The 23412-nt window shown below is 42.4% G+C and overlaps 2 protein-coding genes across 2 annotated transcripts in view; one reads left to right on the top strand and one right to left on the bottom strand.

The window, feature by feature from the left end:
• The window catches only part of MPPE1 (metallophosphoesterase 1), an 8500-nt gene extending 180 nt beyond the window's left edge, over nucleotides 1-8320 (top strand). The window contains 9 exon segments of the mRNA XM_009318533.1: nucleotides 1-204; nucleotides 1064-1172; nucleotides 1497-1600; nucleotides 2164-2244; nucleotides 4139-4247; nucleotides 5179-5250; nucleotides 5362-5484; nucleotides 6277-6417; nucleotides 7841-8320. The exon segment at nucleotides 1-204 is cut by the window's left edge and continues 20 nt beyond it. Of these exon segments, the coding sequence (XP_009316808.1) occupies nucleotides 1-204; nucleotides 1064-1172; nucleotides 1497-1600; nucleotides 2164-2244; nucleotides 4139-4247; nucleotides 5179-5250; nucleotides 5362-5484; nucleotides 6277-6417; nucleotides 7841-8023 (1126 nt within the window). The 3' untranslated portion in view covers nucleotides 8024-8320.
• A 1374-nt stretch (nucleotides 8321-9694) lies between these two features.
• Nucleotides 9695-23412, bottom strand: part of GNAL (guanine nucleotide binding protein (G protein), alpha activating activity polypeptide, olfactory type) — a 128538-nt gene continuing 114820 nt past the window's right edge. The window contains exons 7-12 of the mRNA XM_009318532.1: nucleotides 21926-21999; nucleotides 20986-21044; nucleotides 20629-20749; nucleotides 19219-19349; nucleotides 16837-16904; nucleotides 9695-11643 (exon numbers count right to left, since the gene is read on the bottom strand). Coding sequence (XP_009316807.1) covers nucleotides 11497-11643; nucleotides 16837-16904; nucleotides 19219-19349; nucleotides 20629-20749; nucleotides 20986-21044; nucleotides 21926-21999 — 600 coding nt within the window. The 3' untranslated portion in view covers nucleotides 9695-11496. The remainder of the gene's footprint in view (nucleotides 11644-16836; nucleotides 16905-19218; nucleotides 19350-20628; nucleotides 20750-20985; nucleotides 21045-21925; nucleotides 22000-23412) is intronic.

Here is a 23412-nt window from a genome sequence, read left to right on the forward strand (position 1 = left end):
TGTTTGTTTTGTCAGCTCAGTGTTAATATTTTGTGAATTTTTAATTTATTATGTGGTAATTTTTCAATGTCGATGGCCAGAAGTGAAAGGTGGAGCTCGCATGGATAAAGAAGAGACTTCAACTTCAGTCCTAAAGGCCATAATTTTAGCTGATACTCACCTGCTTGGTGAAATCAAAGGACATTGGCTGGATAAGCTAAGAAGGTAATAATTAATTTTTTTGAATAATCTCTATCCTGGTTTTAGAGTTTTTAATAGTAGCTAATGGGACAGATGTTTAAAACCAATGTTGTGGTACTCGTAAGAAGCGTGCATGCTTCCTTTGACTTGCCAATCTGGATCTGCGCTGGATAATAAACCAGTGTTGAAAGGTTAATGAATGGGACTTACTGAGGCAGTGCAGTCTTGAATGTTGGGGTGGTATGTGGGTGTAGATGCCTGAGCATTTTCGATGGGTCCGATAGTCTTTTCCAGTACGTAACCATTTTATAGAATGCCTTAAAAATGAGCCAGATAACTTGGATGTCCCAATAGTTGATACCTTTAATTGCAGAGATAAGGAAGCTGGTAGAAGTTTGTCTCTCTCGTAGAAGAATCGGAGGCAAAATCACATTTAAAACCAAAGATAATCCAATCCTATGGCTACAAAGCCATGTGTCTGTTAGTCCAAAAGAAGAAAAAGCAGAATGCCGAAAGAAAGTACTAATTCTGCCATGATATGAACATTGTAAACTTTTGCTGCAGAAACAATAGCGTAGTAAAACATGTGCAATAATTCACTGTTCTGATTAATTGCTGTTTAATGGAATTGTAATGAAAATTAAACAAGCTGGTATTACTTCTTGCATGAGTTGGTCCTGGTTGTATTGTAGTGGAATGACCCACCAGGTAAGACGCACCTACTGTACTTAAACCTGATTTCTAAGTATTTGATTTGAATTCCATATTAGCGCTTTCAGTGTGTAGGAGCCATCTTCCCGTTCCTGCCAGGCTGTGTTTGTGTATTCAGAGTTGAGGATCCAGGAGTTAGGCAGTGATGACTGGGTATGTGTTTTCCTTTCAGGGAATGGCAAATGGAGAGATCTTTCCAAACTGCCTTATGGTTACTGCAGCCAGATATTGTTTTTATTCTGGGAGATGTCTTTGATGAAGGAAAATGGAGCTCACCTCAGGTATGACATCAACAGCTCTCTTATTTCAAAAAAATGAGGATTTCTTGAAGGAAATGGATGGCAGAAGAAAGCAGGCTAGGTATGCAAGGCTTTGTTTAATATTAATATAGTTGTCCTACTGGTAGAATTTCTCGTGTTTTAGATATGAGTTGAAATGTTGTGATTCTCCTTCATTTTTGGTAGTATCTTGGCACTTTTTCCCCTCATATAAAACTTATAAAATGTAAACGTCTCACTGAGTGTGTGCTTCTGTATTATATACTAGTGGTCACCTTCAATACTGTCGAACAGCGTTAATTTCTCCATTTCTTTTTTTTCATGCAGGCATGGGCAGATGATGTCAGGAGATTTCGGAAAATGTTTAAGTATCCAGTTTCTACTGAGCTAGTGGTTATCGTTGGGAATCATGACATTGGATTTCATTATGAGTAAGTCTTGCCAGCGAAAGGAATGCATGCAGCAACTGGTTTTGTGTCTGCGTGACCTCTTGTGTGTTTATACAGAAAGTTTTTGATCATAACCAAATTAGAAGGGATTGTAATTTAGAGCGAGGTCTTACAAGGTATCCATCTGTGCACAACGCACCCTAAGAATACATTTTAGAACAGTTTTACTTTTGTGCTTCTCTGAGCATATGTAAAGTTGTCCAGAGCTGGTCTTTCTGCGTTGGCAGAGAAGTCTTGAAGCTGCTTTTCCGTGTGTTGGGCCTCTTGTCTGAGCACATTCCCCTTCCCATTACCTCAGCATTAGAGGAGCGTAAGTGCCCTCGCTCTGCTGTGCTTCTGTAGGATGGCTGTGCCTTCCGCTGATGTGACTGGGACGGAGTACACTCTGGGTGTCAGAGCATCCCCGTGAGTTTGCTGAATGAATGTGGGATCTAGATAATGGAGCAGCGAGCTGCATGAATGGTCTACAAACTGTAAAGCACCTGTGTCAGATGATTTACAATGCCAGTTTCTTACCTCAGTTGTGTTTTTGCTCTGTGACGCAGAATGACTACTTACAAGGTAAATCGATTTGAAAAGGTTTTCAACTTTACTTCAGGAAAGCTAATAACTCGAAAAGGAATAAAGTGAGTACATTTAAGTTTTTTTTCAATGTTTAGAGTAGTGATTACTGAGCTAGCAGGCCTGAGTGATGAAAACTGAGAACTGGAAGTGGAATTGCTAATGAAATAGTATGGGAATGCTTAACTTAGAGCCTTTTTTTTTTTTTTTAAACTTTGTATCTAGCTTGTGATGCGTTAAACATCAAACGCTTTGTACAAACCTGTAGTTTGATACGGAGTGGAAGCCGTACTTTGAGCTAGGTGAATTGTAACAATTTCCTTTTAAATGGAAAAGTACTGCGGAGTCAGGATCAAATTCTCCGGTTTGCCTTTTTACTTCCTTGCAGCCGGTAATGACCCATGGCTGTAAACATAACAGAAGAATAGGATTCAGTAAAGAAACACAAACAAACCCCCTCTGTGCTTACAAGTTAAGAGTTTCATTAATTTTAATAACTTCTCTAGTCTGCAGAACTTAACTCTTGTTGGAGGAATTTGGGAACACAGCAGTTGCTTGTCCACAGTTTTTCCACAGGGTGGGGTAATAATGCGTAAGCTGGTTTTGGCTTAGAGTAGACCTTGTTACAGAGCTTGTTCTCATCGTTGTGTGTCTGTGGCGGCAGTTGTCTGCCGTGTCCCCTTTTGTTACTTTTAGATACCGTGCAGGAACCCGATGAGGGAAAGCAGTAGTGGGTTTGTGGAAAGGCATTTGTCTTTAAACCTCAGATATGCGAAGGGAAGACCCATTGCCAGTCTGCATTTGGCATGTATGCCATCAGGTTATCATCACTCATGCAAATGTAAAATTCAAAACCTACAGGTTTACACTGGTTCCCTTAATTAAGCAAACATTAAAAATATTCTGAACAGGTCTAGAAGTGGCGTGTCTTTTTTAGGAAGAGCTATCAGCTTCGCGAATGCTCAGTATAATGATATGGTTTATCATGCAGATGGGGGGGTCCTCTAGACATGTATTTCAGCTCTTTTAAAAAATAGTTATTACAGAATATTTCTGTGTCCCCTTTGATAAAACAGCACAGCAGAATTCTTGCATGCAGTTGCAGATTGTATGTCTAGTATCATATTTGTGAACTGAAACGAGCTGCATTATTAATGAAACGTTCCCAGATAAACGATTTTATAACCAATCTATGGTATAAAAGCAGCTTAATTTGATAAAGAATTAAATTTTTTTGTTTGTTTTGACCAGTATCTCTTAAGGGGAGGCATTCAGCTCATGTATGTCTGTAAAAAGACTGAATTGAACAGGGAATATATCTCTTGAGTCCTGAATGAGTGACTAAACAGGTATGAATCTTGTGGCAGAAGTTCAAAGTTGATTTGAAACCTACAGGGAAATCTTTTTCTATTACAAACAAAATCCTGTTTCTGTGTGAGACACCACAAAGTACGAAACTAAGTTTGTTCAGGGTAGCCAGCCAAATGCAGTGCTGTTCTGCTCTTCAGTTGTCCTGAAGAAATCGAATGTCTAAAATTAGGTCTCCGAGGTCTAAAATGTGTGTGGGGAGAGAAGCAAGTTCTCCTTTCCCTCAGAATTCAGCTTAGTGGGCTTCTAACATTCCACTAGAATACCACTCCAGTATCTGTTATAAAAAAAAAAACTCTTGAAGCGTAAACATGAAGCATAGCATACGGTATATTGTGCAACCTAATTAACAACTGATTATAAAGCAGCCTACCAGGCAGAGAAATGGCTACAGTATGGATACTCAAAAGAGGATTTCTAGCACATGATTTCAGAAGCTGTTAACGTTCTGCTGTTTTGCTGAGCTGTGTCCAACTTTGGACCACTTGCATTTTATAAAATAAAGTTTATCCCACGCACGTGCATGAATAGCAAATGCTTTCCTGTCCTCCCCACTTCCCTTCTTTTTGCCCGCTCCCTGGTATTTTCCAGCTTTGTCGTAGTGAACAGCGTAGCCATGGAGGGCGATGGCTGTGCTGTCTGCCGTACCTCAGAGGCAAAGCTTGCGGCGCTTTCTCACAAACTGAATTGCTCCCAGCAGGTAAGAGTTTATTAAAGATCTGATCGTAGCCAGCAACTCGGCTGCTGCAATGCGAATACTGATACTGCAGCAACAGTCAGGATATAACTGAGAGTCCCCTGAAAAAAAATCTGCTTCCTATTCATATTGCAGCTTGCTAGCAAATCTTTCTTCTCCCCATTTGCCTCTTATCATTTTTACTTAACTATTAACTGTGTTGCTCTGTGTTAACGGTGTTAACTTCCTTGTCAGTGCTGCCAACAAACTGAGGGTGTCATTTTCTCTGTTCCAGGGAATGGCAGGAGAAGTTCTGTAACCCTCCCTTTGACTTAAGATGCATAATAATCCCTGCATTTATATTTATGCATATTGTTCTGTTTTATATCCTTCAAGCTAGCCTATTCTTTTAGTTTTCTGATTCTACTGGAGTCCTGTCTTGATAGCCTAGTAATGTTTTAATTGTAGTATTGTTTCATCACATCCAATTGCTTCTTGTGTTTCATTCCTCTTCCCTTTTTCATAGGCCGACTGGACGCACGGTAGGCAGCATGATTGACTGGGTCGGCAGTCAATCAGGAAACCAGCTCCCAGTGGAAAAATTGCTAGACTCTAACCGCTCTCTCTCTCGGGCTGCCCTAAATCTCTTCTGCCTTGTTTGTGCAGTGAGATTCTGCTGTTGCTTTCTGCATTCAGAAAGAGCGCAACCATATTTACAGCTTATAGAGAAAGGGGAATTAAAGCATTTCCCCTTCCATCCACAGTAGAGGCTCTTAGAAGTTTATACGGCGGACAGTATTTAAACACTGTACTCTGAGCTGATGCTGCTTTTTGCAAAAAACAAAACAAGAAGAAACCCCCAACCCCTCAAAACCTAGCTATTGTTTAATTCCCTTCCCCACCCCTATGGTACACATAGGTGAAGACAATACGTATGGATTGATTTTATTCGCAGAAACCGAATCATTCCAACAAAAGGTGCAGTGATGTGGAAAAGCTTCCAGCTTCAGAACCCATCCTTTTACAGGTGCGTTAGAGGTGGGGTGAGGCAACATGTTGACGTGTTTTTAGTGTATTTATTACTGCTCCAGAAAGGCTGGACCGTGAGCAACTGATCCTTGCTTTGAATGTCTCCCAGCATTACCCTCTCTACCGGAAAAGTGATGCTGAATGCAGTGGAGAAGATTCTGCTCCTCCAGAGGAGAAGAACATCCCATTTAAAGAAAAGTATGACGTACTGTCTCAAGAAGCATCACAAAAGGTTTGGTATATTAGGAACTTGAGTATCGGTGGGTGGGTGGGAGGGGGACACGAGTGTAGCTGTATATAGATTAAAAAATTTTGGAAAGGATGTCAGCAGAGACAAACAGACCACAGCTGCTCCTGCTTTAGTGAGGCCTTTGAGAAGCTGCTTGTTAGAGCTGCTCCCCTGAGGATCATCGCGATCACGGCCTTGATTCTGCAGGGCTTCCCAGGTACGGGCCATAGGGTCCCGGCGCTCTTAAGTCTGCTGCAGTGCCGTTACCTCCAGCTGAGCGTTTTGTACTTCACGTACTGTGTAAATTGTGGACAAACCTAGTAGAAAGCCACTGTCTTCCAACCCTTTGAAGGCACTGCTTTTGCTGAGTTAGTAACTACAGGAAAACGTGAAGTCAAAGTATTCCCTAAAAATCTAATGGTCAGCATTTGTTTCCTTCTGCGTACGTGTCTTCACTCAAGATTGGCAGTACAAGATTCCCCCTTAGCCAAGAAAAAAGCATTGCTTTACTAAACCCGAGGTTTTTCTATTTGTGATGTCAACGGCACGCTATCGCCTTTGTTCTTCTGATCCGTATGGCTAAAAAAAATTTGGGATGAGGGCCAAATGGGTACGATTACTATTACAGTATCAACACGTCTCACTGGAAAACAGAAGTTTACACAGAGCGCTTTGTAAGAATATTAGAATTGCCATCATTTCATTCTGTTAGAAGAAAAAAAAAAGGGGGGGGTTTAAGCTCAATTTCTTTTTAGCTATGACTCAGTTGTTGTGCTTTACCATTTTGTGTTCTAGCTGATACGGTGGTTTCATCCCCGCTTGATTCTCAGTGGGCATACCCATAGTGCTTGTGAAGTGCTGCACGCTGGGAAAATTCCAGAAATCAGCGTCCCGTCATTCAGTTGGAGGAATAGAAACAATCCTAGTTTCATCATGGTAAGTTTTAATTTTTTTTATTTTTGTCAGATAACTTTCATAAATAAATCAACATGGCAGTCAGCTATATTTTAAAACTGATTCTACCTGTAAAAACAAAAAATAAAAAAATTGCCTACCCACCCAACCCACTCAGTACACTGCATCCACTTTATAAAGTACATCTGTGGGAGCCACATGTGCTGTGTGGTACAAAGCAATGCCGTTAAAGATCTAATCAGTATCTGGGTACAAGCATCTAACATCTTCTTATAAAGAGGGTGCGTTGTAAACTATTGACTTGTAAAAATAATCAGTATTGTGCACTGAACAGTAGAAAGACTAGTTTGGCTTGGTTGATTTACCAGCTCTGAAAACAAGACCATTTCCACCTCAAACTCTTGCACGGTGATCATGGTTTTCAAACTTGTGCATTAACCGCTTCACACAGTGAAAACATTTGTCACATGCCAACAGTCTGCCTCCTCATTTCCAATTCACATTTTATACAGCGTGTTGGTTACGCTCTCGCAGGCAGTTCCAGTGCTCAGTATATCCTTAGAGGTAAACCAATTCGTTTCCCAGTTCAAAAATAAAACAGAACTCCTAGAAACGTGGAGTAAGAAGCAAAACCTACGATCTGTTTACTGAGTAGTCTGTGACTTGGGAGGGGAAATCTTTCACGTACTTCTACCGCTGTTGAGTTTAGGCTGCTCGATACGCAGATAACCCCAAACCTTTAGATCTGTTTTATGCAATGGTTACTATTTCTTGTTGACAGTAGTTCTGTTTATTCCATATTCCTGAGAGTAGCTGCCTTCAAACTACACATGCTCTCTGCACACGCCAGACAGTGCGCCTTCACTGCAAAACAAGAGGTTGGCTAATTAAAGTTGCATCGTCTTCACTACTGTTTTAACTCGGCCTCGGTCCGTTGTAAACTTTAATTTGAACTGCAAAGTCAAGCCAAAACCCAACGGCTTGGTTCTTTGTTGTTGAAGTTCATGTGTGTAATTTGGATTAGCCAACGTGTTTTTGCAGCATGTACTGGGTAGGAGGAGGGCTCGGGGGGAGGAAGGGGCACATTCACAAACCCTAACTTTAGCCTGGGAAGGCTCCTTCCAGGTGGACTTACAGCAGCTAAAGTTAGGCTTCTCTTGAAGGCAGATCAGATGGGGAGCCCAGCTCTCTATTTACGCTAGATGGAGTAGAGGGAAGATTGGCCTCTGGGCTAATGTTGGCCTGGTGAATATTCCAGTTAGTGCCCAGCACCGCAAGGTACGGACGCTTCAGCCCCCTGGAGAAGGCACTGGTACTAGGAAACTGGTCCCAACCCTTGCCACCCAACACAGAATTTAGAAGTTGGAGATCTGACCGCTGTGGCGTTACTCCTGATTCAGGACCCACTGTAACAGCAAAGTGACGGTCTTCGTTTCTTTTCCAGGGCAGCATAACACCAACTCGCTTCTCCCTCCAAAAATGCTTCCTTCCGTATGAGAGCAGAGTCTTTACTATATACTGTGCAGCAGGTGCTCTGCTTGTAATCCTGATACTAGCTCATTTTCAGCTTCTCACGCCACCATTTTATTTTGCTCAGCGTTTAATCAGTAAGCATAAAGCAGTATGAAGAGCCAGACATCTGCATTCAGTCACTGAAATACCAAAGCTGAGAACAGTCAAACATCAGACTATATTCATGCCAGCAAATGACCTAATTTGATTGCTAGTCTGAAGGCAGGTTGCATTTACACATACCATAGAAGTCCTATACAGCTGATATGACTACTACAGGATAAATAATTAACTGAAATGAACGTTTCATGCTGTACAAAAATACTGTATTCTACAATCAAATGAGTCCTTTTCCTGCTATAATTTTTGTATCAAATATGTATATTAAAAGTGTAACTGTACATTATGTAAATCCTATAGCCTCATCACTTATCTGCACTAGTGTCTTACCCTGGTGGAGGCTCAGTCCTGCAAACTGGAAACGTTTCTCTGTTTTATTGCTGCATGGCCCTTCTCATGTCATACTTCCGTTTGTTAGGGTCAGGCAGAATCTAGATACATCAGCACTGAGAGATGCGGATTTCCGTAACCTTTTTAGGATGTCATACGTAAGGGACTCTGGTTTGGGACAAGAAATCTTCCAGTTCCTGGCACGTTAAATCGTTAGCTGACTACAATTTGCAGTTATCGTCTACCAGACAACAACGGGAAGAAGCTCGTGGATCCAGTTTGCTGATACACACTTGAAACCTGCTTAAAGAAAAGTTAGGGTGACACCTCAAGCTGCTGTTTTTAAAAAGATGTGCTATGATGAGCTTAAAAAAAGAGGGCCCTATTGCATCCCAGAGATCTGTGTGGTGAGGGGCCCTCCAGTTGCCGATCTTCTGCAAGAAGGAAGGTCAAATACAGCTGCAGTAACATTATCCTATGCCTTGGCCCTCGGTCCTCGGACAGACAGGGGTAGGAATGCGCGTTATTTTAGATTCCGGCAGGGCCGCCAAGTTCTGTTAACTTACTGTAGAGTCACATTTTGAACTGCACTAGCTCTTCCCCGGGGAGGCGGAGGCCACCAGCCGCGGTGCAGCGCAGCGCACCGCAGAGCTGCGCCGCAGGCCCCCGCCTGGAGGGCAGCGGGGAGAATGTAAAATCTGAGCTCAGCGTCTTCGCGTGCTGCGTATGCGGGAAGAGGCGACAAACCTCCTGCTTCTCCCCACCCGCCCCAGAAAAACCAGAGGGACTAGTTCCACGCCGGGCCCAGTTTTCGTGCTGGCGTTCCTGCAGAGGCTGGGAGCTCTACCCTGAACTCCTGGGCTGGGGATTGTTTTGAAAGAAAAGACTGTCTTTTGTTATTCGCTCTATTACTTTCTTTGGCATGGGAAACGAGAGAATCTTTGCATTTGGGAATTTTGTTTATTATTAGCTTATTCCACCCAGGCTTTCACTTTCTGGGAAATATCTGATGACTAAATTGAACGTACAGATATCAAAGTATACACATTTCTGGGAAGAGGAAACGGTCATACGATAGTATCTAAAATGGGATTGTTTATCATCAAATAGAAACAAGGTCTCAATTCGTCTGTAGTCTGAATTGAAAAAGATGACTGGCTGGGGTTTGTAACTAATAATGGTGCTTACAGTAAAAAGTTAACCAAACCTGCTGATTTATATGCCAACGTGGGGAAGGTGTTAGCTCTTTCTCTCTCCCTAAATTTAAAATGAAGTGGGGGGAATGGTCCAAAGTGTGATAAAACACTCTAGAAAGTAATGTAGTCTAACACTTCTCTAGGTTTCTGTTATTGCAACTGTAATTTTAGACATTTGTACAGGTTATCTTGGACACAGGAAAAGTATATAGTCACAGACATAAAACACCTATGTATAAAATATAAAGCAGTGTTATAGTTACTAAAAAGGACATGCCTTATTGCTACAGCAATTCTTGCTTTTTATATATTGTACTGTACCACAACTTGTTTTGAGAATGTCATTTGCATAAATTATTCAAGTTTGAGAAATATTCACACATTTTGATTCTACAATATTTAAAATAAAACAATTTTCTAATGTGTCTCTTTATTAAAAGAGAAATAAAAATGTCATCTTGTAATTCTCTTAGGCCAGACACAAGGGTTTTTTACCCTTTTTTTTTTTTTTTTTTTCTTCTTTCTCGCTATTTACTTGCACAATGAAAGCCGCTGTTGGTACAAAGATTGAAGAGCTCTATATAATGGTGCTTTACACATTCACAATCGGTCTGTGCAATTGTGAAGTTCTATGAATGACCAAAGAATTACCAAACATATTTTTCTAAATATAAAGGAAAAAAAAAAAAAAAAATCCTTGGTTCCCATTAAAACAACACCAGGTTGCAATTTGGACACTTGAATGAATTCCAATGTTTTAAAGCTGAGACTTCAAAAGAGAAAGGCATGTTTGCTGCAACATCCGGTGACTGGAATACCTTACTTGGAAAGGTAAGTGGTTAATTTGCATAATTTATAATTTTTATACTAAAGAGCATTTTTATATAAACCAGAAAAAAACCCCTAAACTCTACAGATAAAGTTCTTACCTCCAGTCACTGCTGCAGGTAAGGTTGACATCAAGCTGTACAGCGCAATCAAAAACATACTTACATCTTAGCTCATTTTACAGGTACAGCCATAATCAAGGCACAAAGATCTTCTACAAGTATTTTTCTTCAATAAAGTTGTACAAAATAATATTACATTTTACAGTCTGTACAATATAATAAACCAGCAGTAAAACAAAAAAATATATATAGGGAGAGGACCGTTGTCCAAGAATGATCGGAACGAAAAGGATCATTTGTGGACAGCACAAATAACGTAAGTGAGGGTGGTAAATTTCCTGCCTAGATGCAACAGGCTGAAAAGTAGCTGTAATTCAAATGCCTGAGGTGTGCAGAGACGCTTAGCTCCAAAACCCCAGAAAAATTGCTTTGTCTTCGCTATTCCTCTCATTATCTACTCTACTTCCTGTGCCGGTAACGGCTTAAAAGAGGAGGTCACTTTATCAGTTGACCTGCAACTCAGAAATGCTAAAAACTGTGACAGAGTAATAAATATTGTGGTGCTGCTACATTGTGTGTCTACTTCCTCAACAGTATTTAATAACCTGATACAAAGTGCATTAATCTTTTTTTCACCCATCAAGTACTCTTCAATGTCATGTTAAAAAGGAAACCCACACAGAGGGATAGGTACGACCTTAGTGTCATCCGGCTGACACGCCGGTTTGAACTGACGTTAACCTGCTGGAAAAAATTTAGCAGGGCACGTTCAGTTAAAAAAACAAAACCTAAGGGAACAGAGGTAGCCGAAGGGCTTAGTGGAATGACGAAGAAGTGGCATGTCAAAATAAAGCACAAAAATAGTCCCAAAAAGCATGAAGGAAAAACAACCCAAACTTGCTTCAAATCAGCTTTAAGGTTAAATAATTAAAGTAAACAAAGTGAAGAGACTGACATTTCTATAGTATATTCTTCCACCTTGTGTGGGGTAGTATCAAGAGAAAGAGTAAGGAGCAAAGAATTTAAAACCACAGGTTCCACGGTGAGCCCCCTCACAAGAGTTCGTACTGGCGGAGGTGCATCCTCTGAATGATGTCTCGACAGTCGTTGAACACTCTGCGGATATTTTCTGTGTCCACTGCACACGTAAAGTGTGGGTAGCAGTAATGCCTGCCGTCTCCGCTCGCCGTACTTATCCTCTGCGGAAAGAGGGAGGAAAAGAAGGGTCAGGCGCCGTGCCGCGAGAGGTTTCACGTCTCGGCGGTCTCTTGGCTTACAGAGTACCAAGAAACCTGGGAAATTCTGCGTATAGAGCGTTAAAATAAATATAAAAGAAGGAAGGTCCGTGGTCTAGTCCAACCTGAATCACAGATTTGAAACAAACGCAAAAAAAGTTACGGATAATATTATGGGGTCAGTATATTACTACTTTGTAAGAGCCACTGACGCTATCATCATTTGCACATCACCATGCAGTGAATCCGTGCTGCTGACGGCGCTGCAGTCTGCCCTGCATCTGTCCCAGGATTTCCCCCCCCCCCTTCTTTTTTGGTGCCATCATGTGGCAAATTTTTGAATTCTTGTTTCAAATTGGCAACACAAAACTGAAAACCTCCCAGTTGTGACGGTAGCAGCGGCAGAGAAGAGCACCCTACCGCTTCTGCTTCTTGAAGCTGAGGGCCCCTGAAGGTACCTTTACTTTGTGCGCCCATCAAGCCGGCTGACGACTTGGTATCATTATTGAGACCCGGCCATGGTGGAAGTATCACTAGCGTGGGCGGGTTCCCATAGAATAATAAACCATGCGCAAATCCAGTAAACATCAGGCCACGCAGAATTAAATTTTCACAAGGCTACTGCACAACTTTTTAGGTTGCTAACTTGAGCTCCAGCATCACTTCACCCGTGGTTATCTTGTTAAAATTCCCCAGAAGCTTAAAAAAGGTTTTAGAAAAAATCATCATTTTGTTCTGTACTACTACAGGACTGATACATAAATCCATGCTAGATCATTATCTTGAAGAATATATACGGAATGTCACGAAAGCGGAAGGTCAGTTCTTGGGATAACAATTTTTATAAATCTTTTCTGAATTTTATTACGAACTATAATGGCTAAACAACAAAAGACACTGTTTTCTCTCTCTCTGGCTACACTACAGAGTGATTTATTTTACATGTGGGATTGACCTTTTAAATACCTACAGCTACAGACAGGCAAAACTACAGACATTTAGAAGCCCTGACTTACATAATTAGATCAACAAGAAATCGCGGATTTTTGCAGGTAACATTAGCTATTCAACACTAGTTAAATAGGGGGCTTCCAAATGCATACTAAAAATGATTGTCGTCTTACTAAGCTACACTCAATACCTAGGTTCAAGGATTTCCCTCATGAAAAATATTAATTTAATAACCTAGTCAATTGATGAGCAAGTCGTTCAGACCATATTTAAAGCATGAAGTACACTAAACAATAATGAAACGAGGGGAAAAAAAAAAAGGTTTACAAATCACTGCAATGGTGGCAAGATGCTGAAACTCAATTAAAATGTAGATTGTATTTGCCTGCAGGATACAGGCCTCCAAATCTCCCAGAAAGGTCTGGGGGGAGCGTTGTCTTACAAAGTTTGGGGGAAATCAGTCCTTTAGGAAGCCAAGGGCTGAAAAGACAGTGGTGTTCATGGACATTCATGATGATACTCATTTTAAAACAGTGAAATGTGCAACAGAGGTTCTATTTTTGATACAATAGCTGCTTTACATTTTTTTCCTTTTCTCCTGCGGATCTGTTCTGTATGGCAGTGGTATAATGCTGCCACTCAGATGCAGCAAGGAGAGACCCATTACTAAACATTTTTTTTTCCTTGGAGAAAAAACAAATTGTCCCCGAAATGACGGTGCGGCCTGCCTTCCAGCGACTGCTGCACTTCTTCAATCTTAACTTGCAAGCCTCGGAGGAGTTTGGCCCTGGCCTGTTCGGGTTTGAGACCCACATCTACACGCGCAGCCTCCAGCTGCTGTTGCCACACTTGCCACCATCCCTTCCAGTGCGCTTCCTTCGAGCAGCAGGGCCTCAGCACGCTGTTAACAAGCGCATTAACACCTCCGCATGGTCTGCACACAGCAGTTACGTACTGTAAGGATGCGAGAGGGGGATCAGACTCCCACTCTCACGCGCTCTTTCTAGGACTAAATGTTATAGGCTGTCAGTGAGGGACAACGTACAAATGCTTTCAGTGCCACCCAGACGTGGGTAGTAGAGAGCACGCCACCCTACCGACCCAACGTTCAATCTTTTTCTTGTGTTTCAGTAAAATAAGTGTTCTTTCACTAAGTGTGCACTGATTCCACTAACGTCTATGGTAGTAAGCTGCCTAAAATGTTCTGGTGATACCTGGTTACATATAAAGCATGTCAAAGGATGTATTTTCAAAACGTTAAGTTTTTTTGTCCCCTGACAGCTCTGTAGTCCTCTCATTTTAGGGCAAATGCAGTATTTTTCACCCCTGCTCAAAACTCATTCTGAATAGTAGCATGTTACTTAGCACCAGTTCAGAAGGGAAAAAAATATCCCCTGGCACAGCAATGAAAGTACATTTACCTTCCTATAACACAAGCGGGAATATTTAATACTGGCGTTCCTATACTGCGGGGGTCAGGACGACAGTTTTCAGTGAGGAGCCAAACGCGCTATCTGTGTGTTTGGGCAGCAGCTCCTCCACCTCCAGGGCTCAGATTTTTAAAAACCAGCACCAACCAGAGGGGCCATGCCGCTGCTTTAACAGGGGTTACCTAGACACTGGGGATGTATTAAAACAAAACATCAGCAGCTGGAGAGCCCTGCGTACAAAACACCAAAATGGGGCTGGGGAGTAACCTAAACACATTTTAGCTCTTCACGGAGGCAGCGTGCTCGTGAAGAGCTTGGGGGGAGAAAAGGACATGCCTGAGCTGATGGAAGGAGAATTTCCTACAAGATACATCCTGCCAGCCCTCACCCACCGCTCCTCCCATTAAAAACCAACAGTGCCGAGCAGCCAGGCCTGCTGCCGAAGCCCCCAGAGGCCACAGGCCCCCACACCATTTCTGAAATCAGCGGCCAATGTATTTTGCCTTCCTAATACTCATATACTACCGTGTAGCAATAGTTGTTGGAAATGTGCTTATATTTAACCTCCTTCTAATATTCTTCGAATTACATGCTTTAAATTTGCCGGTACCGGTGCCTACAGCCAGGTAGAGTTTTAAGGGGTGCAGTGCCATGGTGGTGATTTTCACACACATCCACACCTTATGCAGATGCTACCGTGATAAAAATCGTGATAAAGCTTATAAATGAATAAAAACAGATTTCTCTGAATCACGTCTGAAAATTTAACAGAGCGGGACAAGGAAAAGGTCATAAATGAAGAGACTTGGAAAGAAACGTATAAAGCAGAGCCAAGAAGGCCGTAGGTAGAAAACATACCCCTTTTCTCCCTTGCACCTGGCTAAGGACATCAGAGCCCTCCCCAGTTTGTATGCTGAGCTTTATTTCCCCTGTCCCCTTTGTCTCACCCTCTCCGAAACCTCGGCCTTTTGTGCCTGAACCCATGAAACTGGAAGTCGCTGTTTCTGCTTGGCCTTTGCCCACCTCGCCCTCCCTGCTGGGCCCGTGCTCGGCCTCCATTACTCAGGGCACACGCAGGCTGTTCAGAGCATTTATGGGAGCAGAAACACCTCGCCTGCAAGACTTTAATTTCAAACAGCCCGAGTTTAAAGCAACTGTTCAAATGACTACGTCCCTCTGTTTCTTTATGCTGAGAAACCAAGCAGAAGCCCAGGAGAGAGACACATGAACATTGCTTATGGATGGGATGCTCTCTGCCAGCCCTGCGGCGGTTGCGGGGAAAGGGGGGAAAGCTGTTTCGGCCCCGTTTTGGCTGCCTGGCAGCTGGCGGGTGCTGGCCCTGGCCCAAATGTTTCTCCTGCTCCCAGCACCTGCGGCCGGCGACGGCCCCTGCCACCGGCAGCACGGTGGTTTTTTATGTGGTTGCAATGCCTACGCCCCCTCCTCTCCCTACCTGCTTCGTAGGTGGCCTCTTTCCATAATGCCAGTGAGTCATGGCAGGTAAGGACCTCGCCCTTGATGTGTTTATTTTAAATAATGAAAATAGATAAAGGTGGGGAGTTTCACCCTAGTTTCCCCGTAATTTGGTTCTCTTGGACCCTCCTTCCAAACTGGATACCGTCACCTGCTTCACAGCATTTCAGCATTACCACAAGAGACATTTGGCTTGAACTGGGTTTTTTTCGGTAACTCCTATGTTAACACAGCACAATCTGATATTTTTCCTCAGAATCCGGAAGGTTAAGGTGGTGAATGGAAAACCCCAAAGTGTGAACACATTTAATTGCTTCTTTCTTTCTTGTTGCATCAACAGCTGTAAATCCTAACAATACTTGTAAATGCAGAATGACTTCAAAATTTTTAATTCTAATGATTAAATTTGTTCTCTCAAACACCCCCATACAGTTTCTACCAGTAGGGCAAGATGGATGAGCTTTGGTTCTGGTCTCTGTTACTGCTTCACACTGTGGGAACTATAGAGTAAAGCTGTAGGTGATACTGGATTAAGCCCTCTGTTTCTGACAGCAGCGCTGGGCTCTGATCGTGTGCCTGATTACTGCTTGTATCTGTGAAATGTAGACTATACCTCTTCAGCTCCAGCTTTGGAGAAATCCTTAATTGCAAGAATAACTGTGACCAGACAAGGAAACTTTTTAATGATTCCTCAGTAAGGCCATGACACCAGCCCTAGGGTGAGGCAAACCTCCTAACTGGCACAACAGAAATCTTATTTAAGGATAAAATCTGCTTTTTTGTTCATTCCCATTCATGACCACTGCCAAAGCCCTTGGAGGAATGCAGGGTTAAAAAAAAAAAAAAGCCTATTTGCTTAAACATGGACTGGACTGATACACAAAATAAACATTCAAGGCAACGGCCAGTAGCATCTTACAGGTAAAGACAACCACAGAAAACCTCACTAACTGGCAATGGAAATAGTGCTCGGCATTGTTCCTCTGCGCAGAGAGTGAGGGCTGCTGGCACCCACACCAAACCCCAAATCAAGCAGGCAAGCACACGACCGTTTTCAGCACTAGCACTTACTTGCTGTGTGTGACGCTTGGCAGGGCAGATGACCTTATATAAAATGGGCATAAAAAAGTGCAAGCACTGGGGAAGGTTCTGCAAGATGGGCAGCTGACAAGAATTAGGAATTGCCAGACGTTCTCCTCTCCTTCTAGATTTCTGCAAAAACCCATCAGTTTTCCCTAAATAAACTACACCATCTGCCAGTATTTCCTATGATAGAATCACACATAAGATCAAAATTACTCACTAAAAACTCATCCCGGATGAAGAACTTGGCTCTTGTGACTTTGGGGTCTTCTCCTGCATCTGGTGTTGCTGTTCAATTAAAAATAATGATATCAGAAACACGAAAAGCAAACAATCATCTACTTTTCATAATAAAAGATTTAATAAGGAGGAAGTAGTCCTTCAATACAGAAATTAAAATGTTAAATATCCACAGAAGATTCCCAATAGGTAATTCTAAAATGCAAGAGTACTGTAAAACCTGACTATGTATTTAACATATTTTAGGAACCTGAAAATTGCTGAAATCGTTGCAACAATGTCATTGGTCATATCATAAAGAGGCTTACTCACATCCACAAGTTTGTTCATATAGATACAAAATGAGTGGGAGTTAGGGTTTAACTTTTATCAGGAAATATGACTAGAAAAAGCAGCTGAGCTGTTCAGTTTCTGCAGCAGAACAGCATCTCTCGAATAAAGCTGCAGGCAGGAATTTGGGTTTAAAAACGAAACTTCTTCTGGATTTTTTTTTTTTTTGGAGTGTGTATGAATTTAAAATAAAGATATCATAAATGAACTTACGTTTATATTAAGTAAATACTGTCAAATATAAATGCCTGAATTGCTACCTCAAGGAAAAGATGGGAAAGGTCTTATTAAATTCCAGAAATACCTAATTCTATCTATCAAACTGAAGGACCAAACTCCTTTAAGGAAAATAGGAGAACTTCAGATTTAAGCCCACTGTTAGTTCCAAGATTACACTTGAAAAAAGTTATAGCATCAAAAGATCTTTTAATATATATATTTTATTTCCAGGCCCCAAGTCAGCAGAATACTTGCATATACTGCCCATCAAGGGGCCTTAGACTAAATTCTTGTTGAGTGGGAGACTCATTGGTCAGTACTAACGGTTTGTCGGCACATGAAGTCATCTCTGTCTAGGCCATGTAACAACTGTATTTACTGTAAGTGTAAAAAACAATACAGTGAAGAGATAACCTATTCATTTCTCTTCAGTGCGATTTCTCCTCATCTAAGATACCAAATCAGATGCTTATAAACATAATATGGTAAAGGGCAGAATTTATCAGAATACGGAAACATGTTTTTTACTTTTATCTATAGCGCTAGGGGTAAACATAGAGCAGCAGCACAATCGGCAGCATCTTAGAGTTCTGTGCTGCTGTCCTTAAATAATGTCAGCTGAAATTAAAGAATAAATGAACAACTACAGGTTAAAAATAGAGAGCTGCTTCATGTGTGAATATTCTGGATCACTCTGGATATCTGCTGTGAAATCCTGCTGAGAAACACCAAAAGCTACTTTATTCTGACAACTGGCTTACTATAAAAAAATGTTGACAATTTACCCAAACGCTATATATATGTGGTGTATGTTTCGGAGAGGGAAATTTGGGTGATGGTGACAGAAGATTTCTTCTGAAAGCCCTTAGCATTATAAAACTGGTGCCAGGTTAACTCAGATTTTAGGACAGTTTATTTATCCTCTCCACCTGAAACTTCGCATCACACTCCTGAAATTCCAGAGCTGAATGAAAGCTGAAAACAGCTTATTACCATCTTCACTTCCATAACCTAGGCTGTTGTTGATGGTTAGCGGAGAACGAAAGCCTTTTCCGACAGGTGGCTGCAAGCACTACGCCAGGGGCATCACTCGGGTAAGGCAGAGGCTAGTGCTCAGAAAGTGCAAGTTTTACCACTTTTGCTAGACACAGACCTGAGATGTCTGGAAGCCTTCTGCCTGGTACAAAACTGGCATAATACCAGAGTTTACTTATGCAATATGTTATTGAGGTGCAGGAATCATTGCACTTCTTGAAATGATAAGAAACTGAACCCATGCTAATCGCTCCATCGTCACAGCTCTCTGTATTTATTGATGTGGTTTTCCTCCATTAAGGTTCCCTTGCTGATCTGCTGGGCTTCCCGTCAGTATTTGCAAAGGCTGAAGCTTACAGTCTTGGAGGATGCAGAATGGCCGCAAAGATAAGTCTAACGAGTCCCTGACAAAGTTCAGCACCGTGGGAGGCCCAGGCAGAAGCATCTGGCAGGGGGAGAGACCTGCCCAGCGGCTTTGCTTTCCTGGGACTGTGGGTTGCTCCAAAACAGGGGAAGGCAGGCGCTCTGGAGCCAGCCCCCTGCAGTCCCCCCACACCCCCTCCAGCAGCCAGAGCCCCTTCAGACCCTGCCCGCGCCGGTGCACCTCTGAGCTACGTGCTGCCGGCATGCTCCTTACCTGACCAACAGTTCACGTTAAGGAACAGCGTGTGCTTGTGAATTTGTGTGTGTGTGTATGAGAGACAGACAGCGACAGAGAGAGGAACTGTGGGCTGGGCTATGCCAGCAGGTCCAATCCCTGCGTGGTGAAAAACCTTACCATCCTCAGGTACAGTATAATGCGCGTATTCAGGAAAGTAATCTTCGATTTTTGATTTCCCTGCCAAGACTTTTTCAGCCAGCATGTCCTGTTTATTCAAGAACAAAATGATAGAAATGGTCCGTAACCACCTGTCAAAAACAAACCAAATGTTTGTGTTATCTCTCACACATTAATCAAGGAAAACATATCACTTCAATAGAAAATTTACTGGCTATCCCTGCGTGGACAGAGAGTGAAGTAGTGTGGGACATGCTTCAACAGAAAAAAAAGATGACCTAAATTACTGTTTCGATCGGGTTGCACCTGTGCTGGTGGGTATATTTATAGGATCTGTAAATACATTTATAAAAACTGCAGTAGACATTGCTGAAGGGAGCAGTCTTCAAATATTGTTTTCTAAATTATCCTTTTGATATCGAGTTGGGAAAATGATGACATTTCCTAAAAGCACCGCAGTCCAAAACCAGACATTACTGTCTACTTTGTTTGGTTTTGCTTGAAGCAAAAGAAAAAGGCCGGAAAGCTGCCTTCCCTCAGACTGCTCTGTCTTAACTATTGTTCATCCACACAGATACCCCATCTTTTAGGGTGGCCTGTATGACACCTGATGAATCAAAAGAAAATGATCTGTTTTCTTCCCCAATTAATACCTAGCCATCACCGTGACGATGCGCCTTTGGGACTTGCGCTTAACATTTTTCCTCACTCTACCTTCAATCGCTTCTCAGTGCAGAGCAGCCTCATAGGTACGTGCTGAAAACTTCACTACCTTATTTTGGGTATTGTTTTTACTTATTCTCTATCAGGAACCTATTCAGATTGCTATTTGGTTACGTATCTATAATTTACATGCACTGTGGCAGAATGGCAATTTAATGGCAGTTACAATTAGATTAGATCTGAAATATCATCCCACAAGGCAGAGAAACTGTGTGCTCTCAGAGACGAGTTTTACAAGAGCGGCTGCCCACACGAGTATTGAGTGCAGCGCCAGCCGGTGAATCGAAGGCAACGCCAACAGCTAGCTGCTCCTGCTGCTGCGTTTGAGGAGGAGACAAAATGTAATTTGGAGGATGCTCTCAGTCTCGGCCAAGCAGCACCGTGACGCCAGTAAGGGGTCTCCCCTGCTTCCCTCGTGGCAGCCGGCACGGGGAGCTTGCCCTTTCCAAGCTGTCCCCGCACCCTGCACCATTTTGGCAGCAGAGGTGAAATGCTGTGTGCACCGTCCCTGTGCCACGGCCCCCCTCCGGGGAGGGGTACACACCGCGGGGGCACCCTGTGACCTGGCCCTACCTGGACATTTTCTGAATAAGTGATCTGAGCTTATAGTAAGGGGAGTCCTATTTTGTAAGGAGTTGAACTGTAGCTAAATTGAGGAGGGTGGGTGGGAAATGAGGTATGTTTTACCTGTTATTCCAGATACTTTTGAAAAGGTCCAGGGATTCCCGTAGTCTGTTTGTGTTATTGTCTTCCCTTATTACCATGTTGTAGCTGCTGCAAGCCACAACGAAGATGATAGCCGTGACATCTGGGCAGAGCACACAAAAGAAAGAAAGGAGAGAGAAAAGAACATCTCCGTTATCCCAGCATATACTCCTTGGGGTAACACTGCCATTGCTCCCCAAACTGCCAAAAATACCCAAAGAAAATATCTATAACACTGGACTCCCGTACTAGTGACACACCGTGTGTGAATATGAATACTAAGCTGCTCACACCTCAGAGAGTAAGTTCAAAATAAAAATATAGAATATTTTTACTTACCATTAAAGCATTGGATCCATTTTCTTCTCTCGTCTCTCTGGCCACCTACATCAAACATGCTGTTAAAAAGCCATAGGATGTTATATCACTTATGTGCACTAGGAAAGTCACACCAAGCATGCAGCACAAGGGTTCAGTTTAAAAATCTGACAGCCCCAAGGCCAGCGGCAGTAAAATACCACCCGAAGGGGAGAGAGATCTGCTGATGCCACGCTGCCTGTCAGAGAGCTGCACAGCTCCACCTGCCCCACTCTGCCAGGAGAAGGCTACTGAACCCATAAAATGAGAAATATACTCTTTTCCAGGGCAAGTGTTGGCCTTTCCAGCCCACAGAAACGCATGTGGCATTTAAGATTGGACCTACTGTACTATAAACAAGGACAGGTTTCAGCATATTTTGAAGGGCGGTGGGGAGAGTGCGCCTCTGTAAGGAGGAGGACATGGGGGCAGCTCTGCCCCATCAGCGTTGCCACCCTTCTGGTCAAGAACCGGTGAGTGCAGGCAGTCTGATGGCGGGTGTTTCACAGAGACATAGCGTAAAACTGACAAACACAGAGCTTGCAGCCCTCCAGAAGAAGGGAGACATTTAACTCTCCTCGTCCCACTGTACAAAGTCTGACTCGTGGGAGCATTCCCACTAACTTCTGTGAGATCTCATCCCCAAAAGTATTTAATGAGTTTACAGTGCTATACTAGTGAACCAGTTAGTAAAAACAGACAACCCCACAATAGAGCATCACTAATACACATAACTAATATCAGCTCTTTTTGCAAAGTGTGAGGCAATTTTACTAGGACTTAGGAAAGAGAGCTAAAAACCCCCCAAAAACCCCAACTCCCACCCTAAACCTACTATACCAAGCATACATGAGCACAGACATCTGAACTAAGTTGTTAAAAAATTAGCATGATATTCATAAATTATTACTAATAGACTTACTGGAAATTTACTTTATCTACTTGAAATCTTGTTTCAAAAATCCCTGATGTCAACACTCTGCATCTTAATAGGTCCTGGAAATGAGAACACAGAAGCTGATTAGCAAGGTTTTTTCCTAACCCCATTTTGTTTTTAGAAGCACGGAATATTATTTTCCATGAAAAGTCTTAAATGTTCCATTTAACTGAAGTTCAATCAGACTTTTTGGTAAACCTGCACTTGTCCATACTGACACAGTGGATATACACAAACATCATCTCTGCATTTGGTTTGTGCACACTCAGAAAGCAGAATACCCTATATACATTCTCTTTACTGCCCACTGAAACCTGTCATTGATGGTCATACAATTTTGTATGTGAGGTGGATAATGAATTCTGAAGTTACATAAAACTAAGAAAAGTGTTATTCATGTTGTAAAGTCAAGTATTCAAATGTTAGAAAACTCCAGATTTACAGTTGCCCAGGCAACCTTAATTCTGCCCTCTTTTGTATTGAATGAGACAGGAATCCTATTGAAATAATAGCTTGTGACTGAGTAATTAAAGCTCTATTACAGAGCACAGGGGAACAGAATTTAGGTTGTACGTAAATCTGGCATTTCTTTCTTATTTTTCAAACTAGCAATACTTTACAACTTAAATAACATTCTTTTAATAATTAAAAAAATAATAATTTCCTAGATTCTCAAAGGAAGTAGGCAAAAGCAATTTATGATGCATACCTCAGGCAACTAGCTCACCGTGTGCCATCGTCATCACCAGTAGCATTTTCAACCTTGACTATCCAGCACTGCTGCTCGGGCAGTGGGTGCAGAACAAAATCCGAGGCCGGAGAAAGCTGCCGGCTGCCTGATGGGGATGAACCCCTCCTTGAGCAGCCACCTCTCGGCACGCCTGCCTGCCGGGGGAGGGCTCCCTTCCCGGGGCAAGGGAAGGGCCACTCGGTCTAGCTTAGCTCTCTTTGCCATGCAGTGGCTGCGAAAGCGGGGAGGGAAGGCGGCAGTCAATGGTGCAGAGTCCCAAGCACAGCTTGCCTTTTTCCCCTACCCTACCATCTACTGCTTCAAGTACACCGGTAGCTGGCAAACCTCGGCTGCTTTGACAGCCGCATGAACTCAGCTGAAGGCCACTTACTTAATTTTTTTAGTTATTTTATATGTTACTGTCATTTTCTGTCACTTGCTGACATATATTTGTTGTTGGACTCAGTCATTATTTTGGGATGGTGCGAAAAAAATTAAAGAAAGCAAGTGAAAAAGGAAAGTAGTGATTTTTACCAGTTGATTCAAGTAGTGATTTTTACCAGTTGATGCAGCAGGACAACTGATACAGCATAACAGGATGAAAACCCAAAAGCAAAAGAGAATCCCTCCTTTAGAGCAAAAGTTTTCCACCTGCCAAATACCAAAAGCCTCTTCTGATCTTTGGAGACACAGGGCATTTCTTCCCAAAGGAAATATCAGGAAAAATTTCTAGATGATGACT

Source organism: Pygoscelis adeliae, unplaced genomic scaffold (genome assembly GCF_000699105.1).
Source record: "Pygoscelis adeliae isolate BGI_AS28 unplaced genomic scaffold, ASM69910v1 Scaffold42, whole genome shotgun sequence".
Lineage (NCBI taxonomy): Eukaryota > Metazoa > Chordata > Aves > Sphenisciformes > Spheniscidae > Pygoscelis > Pygoscelis adeliae.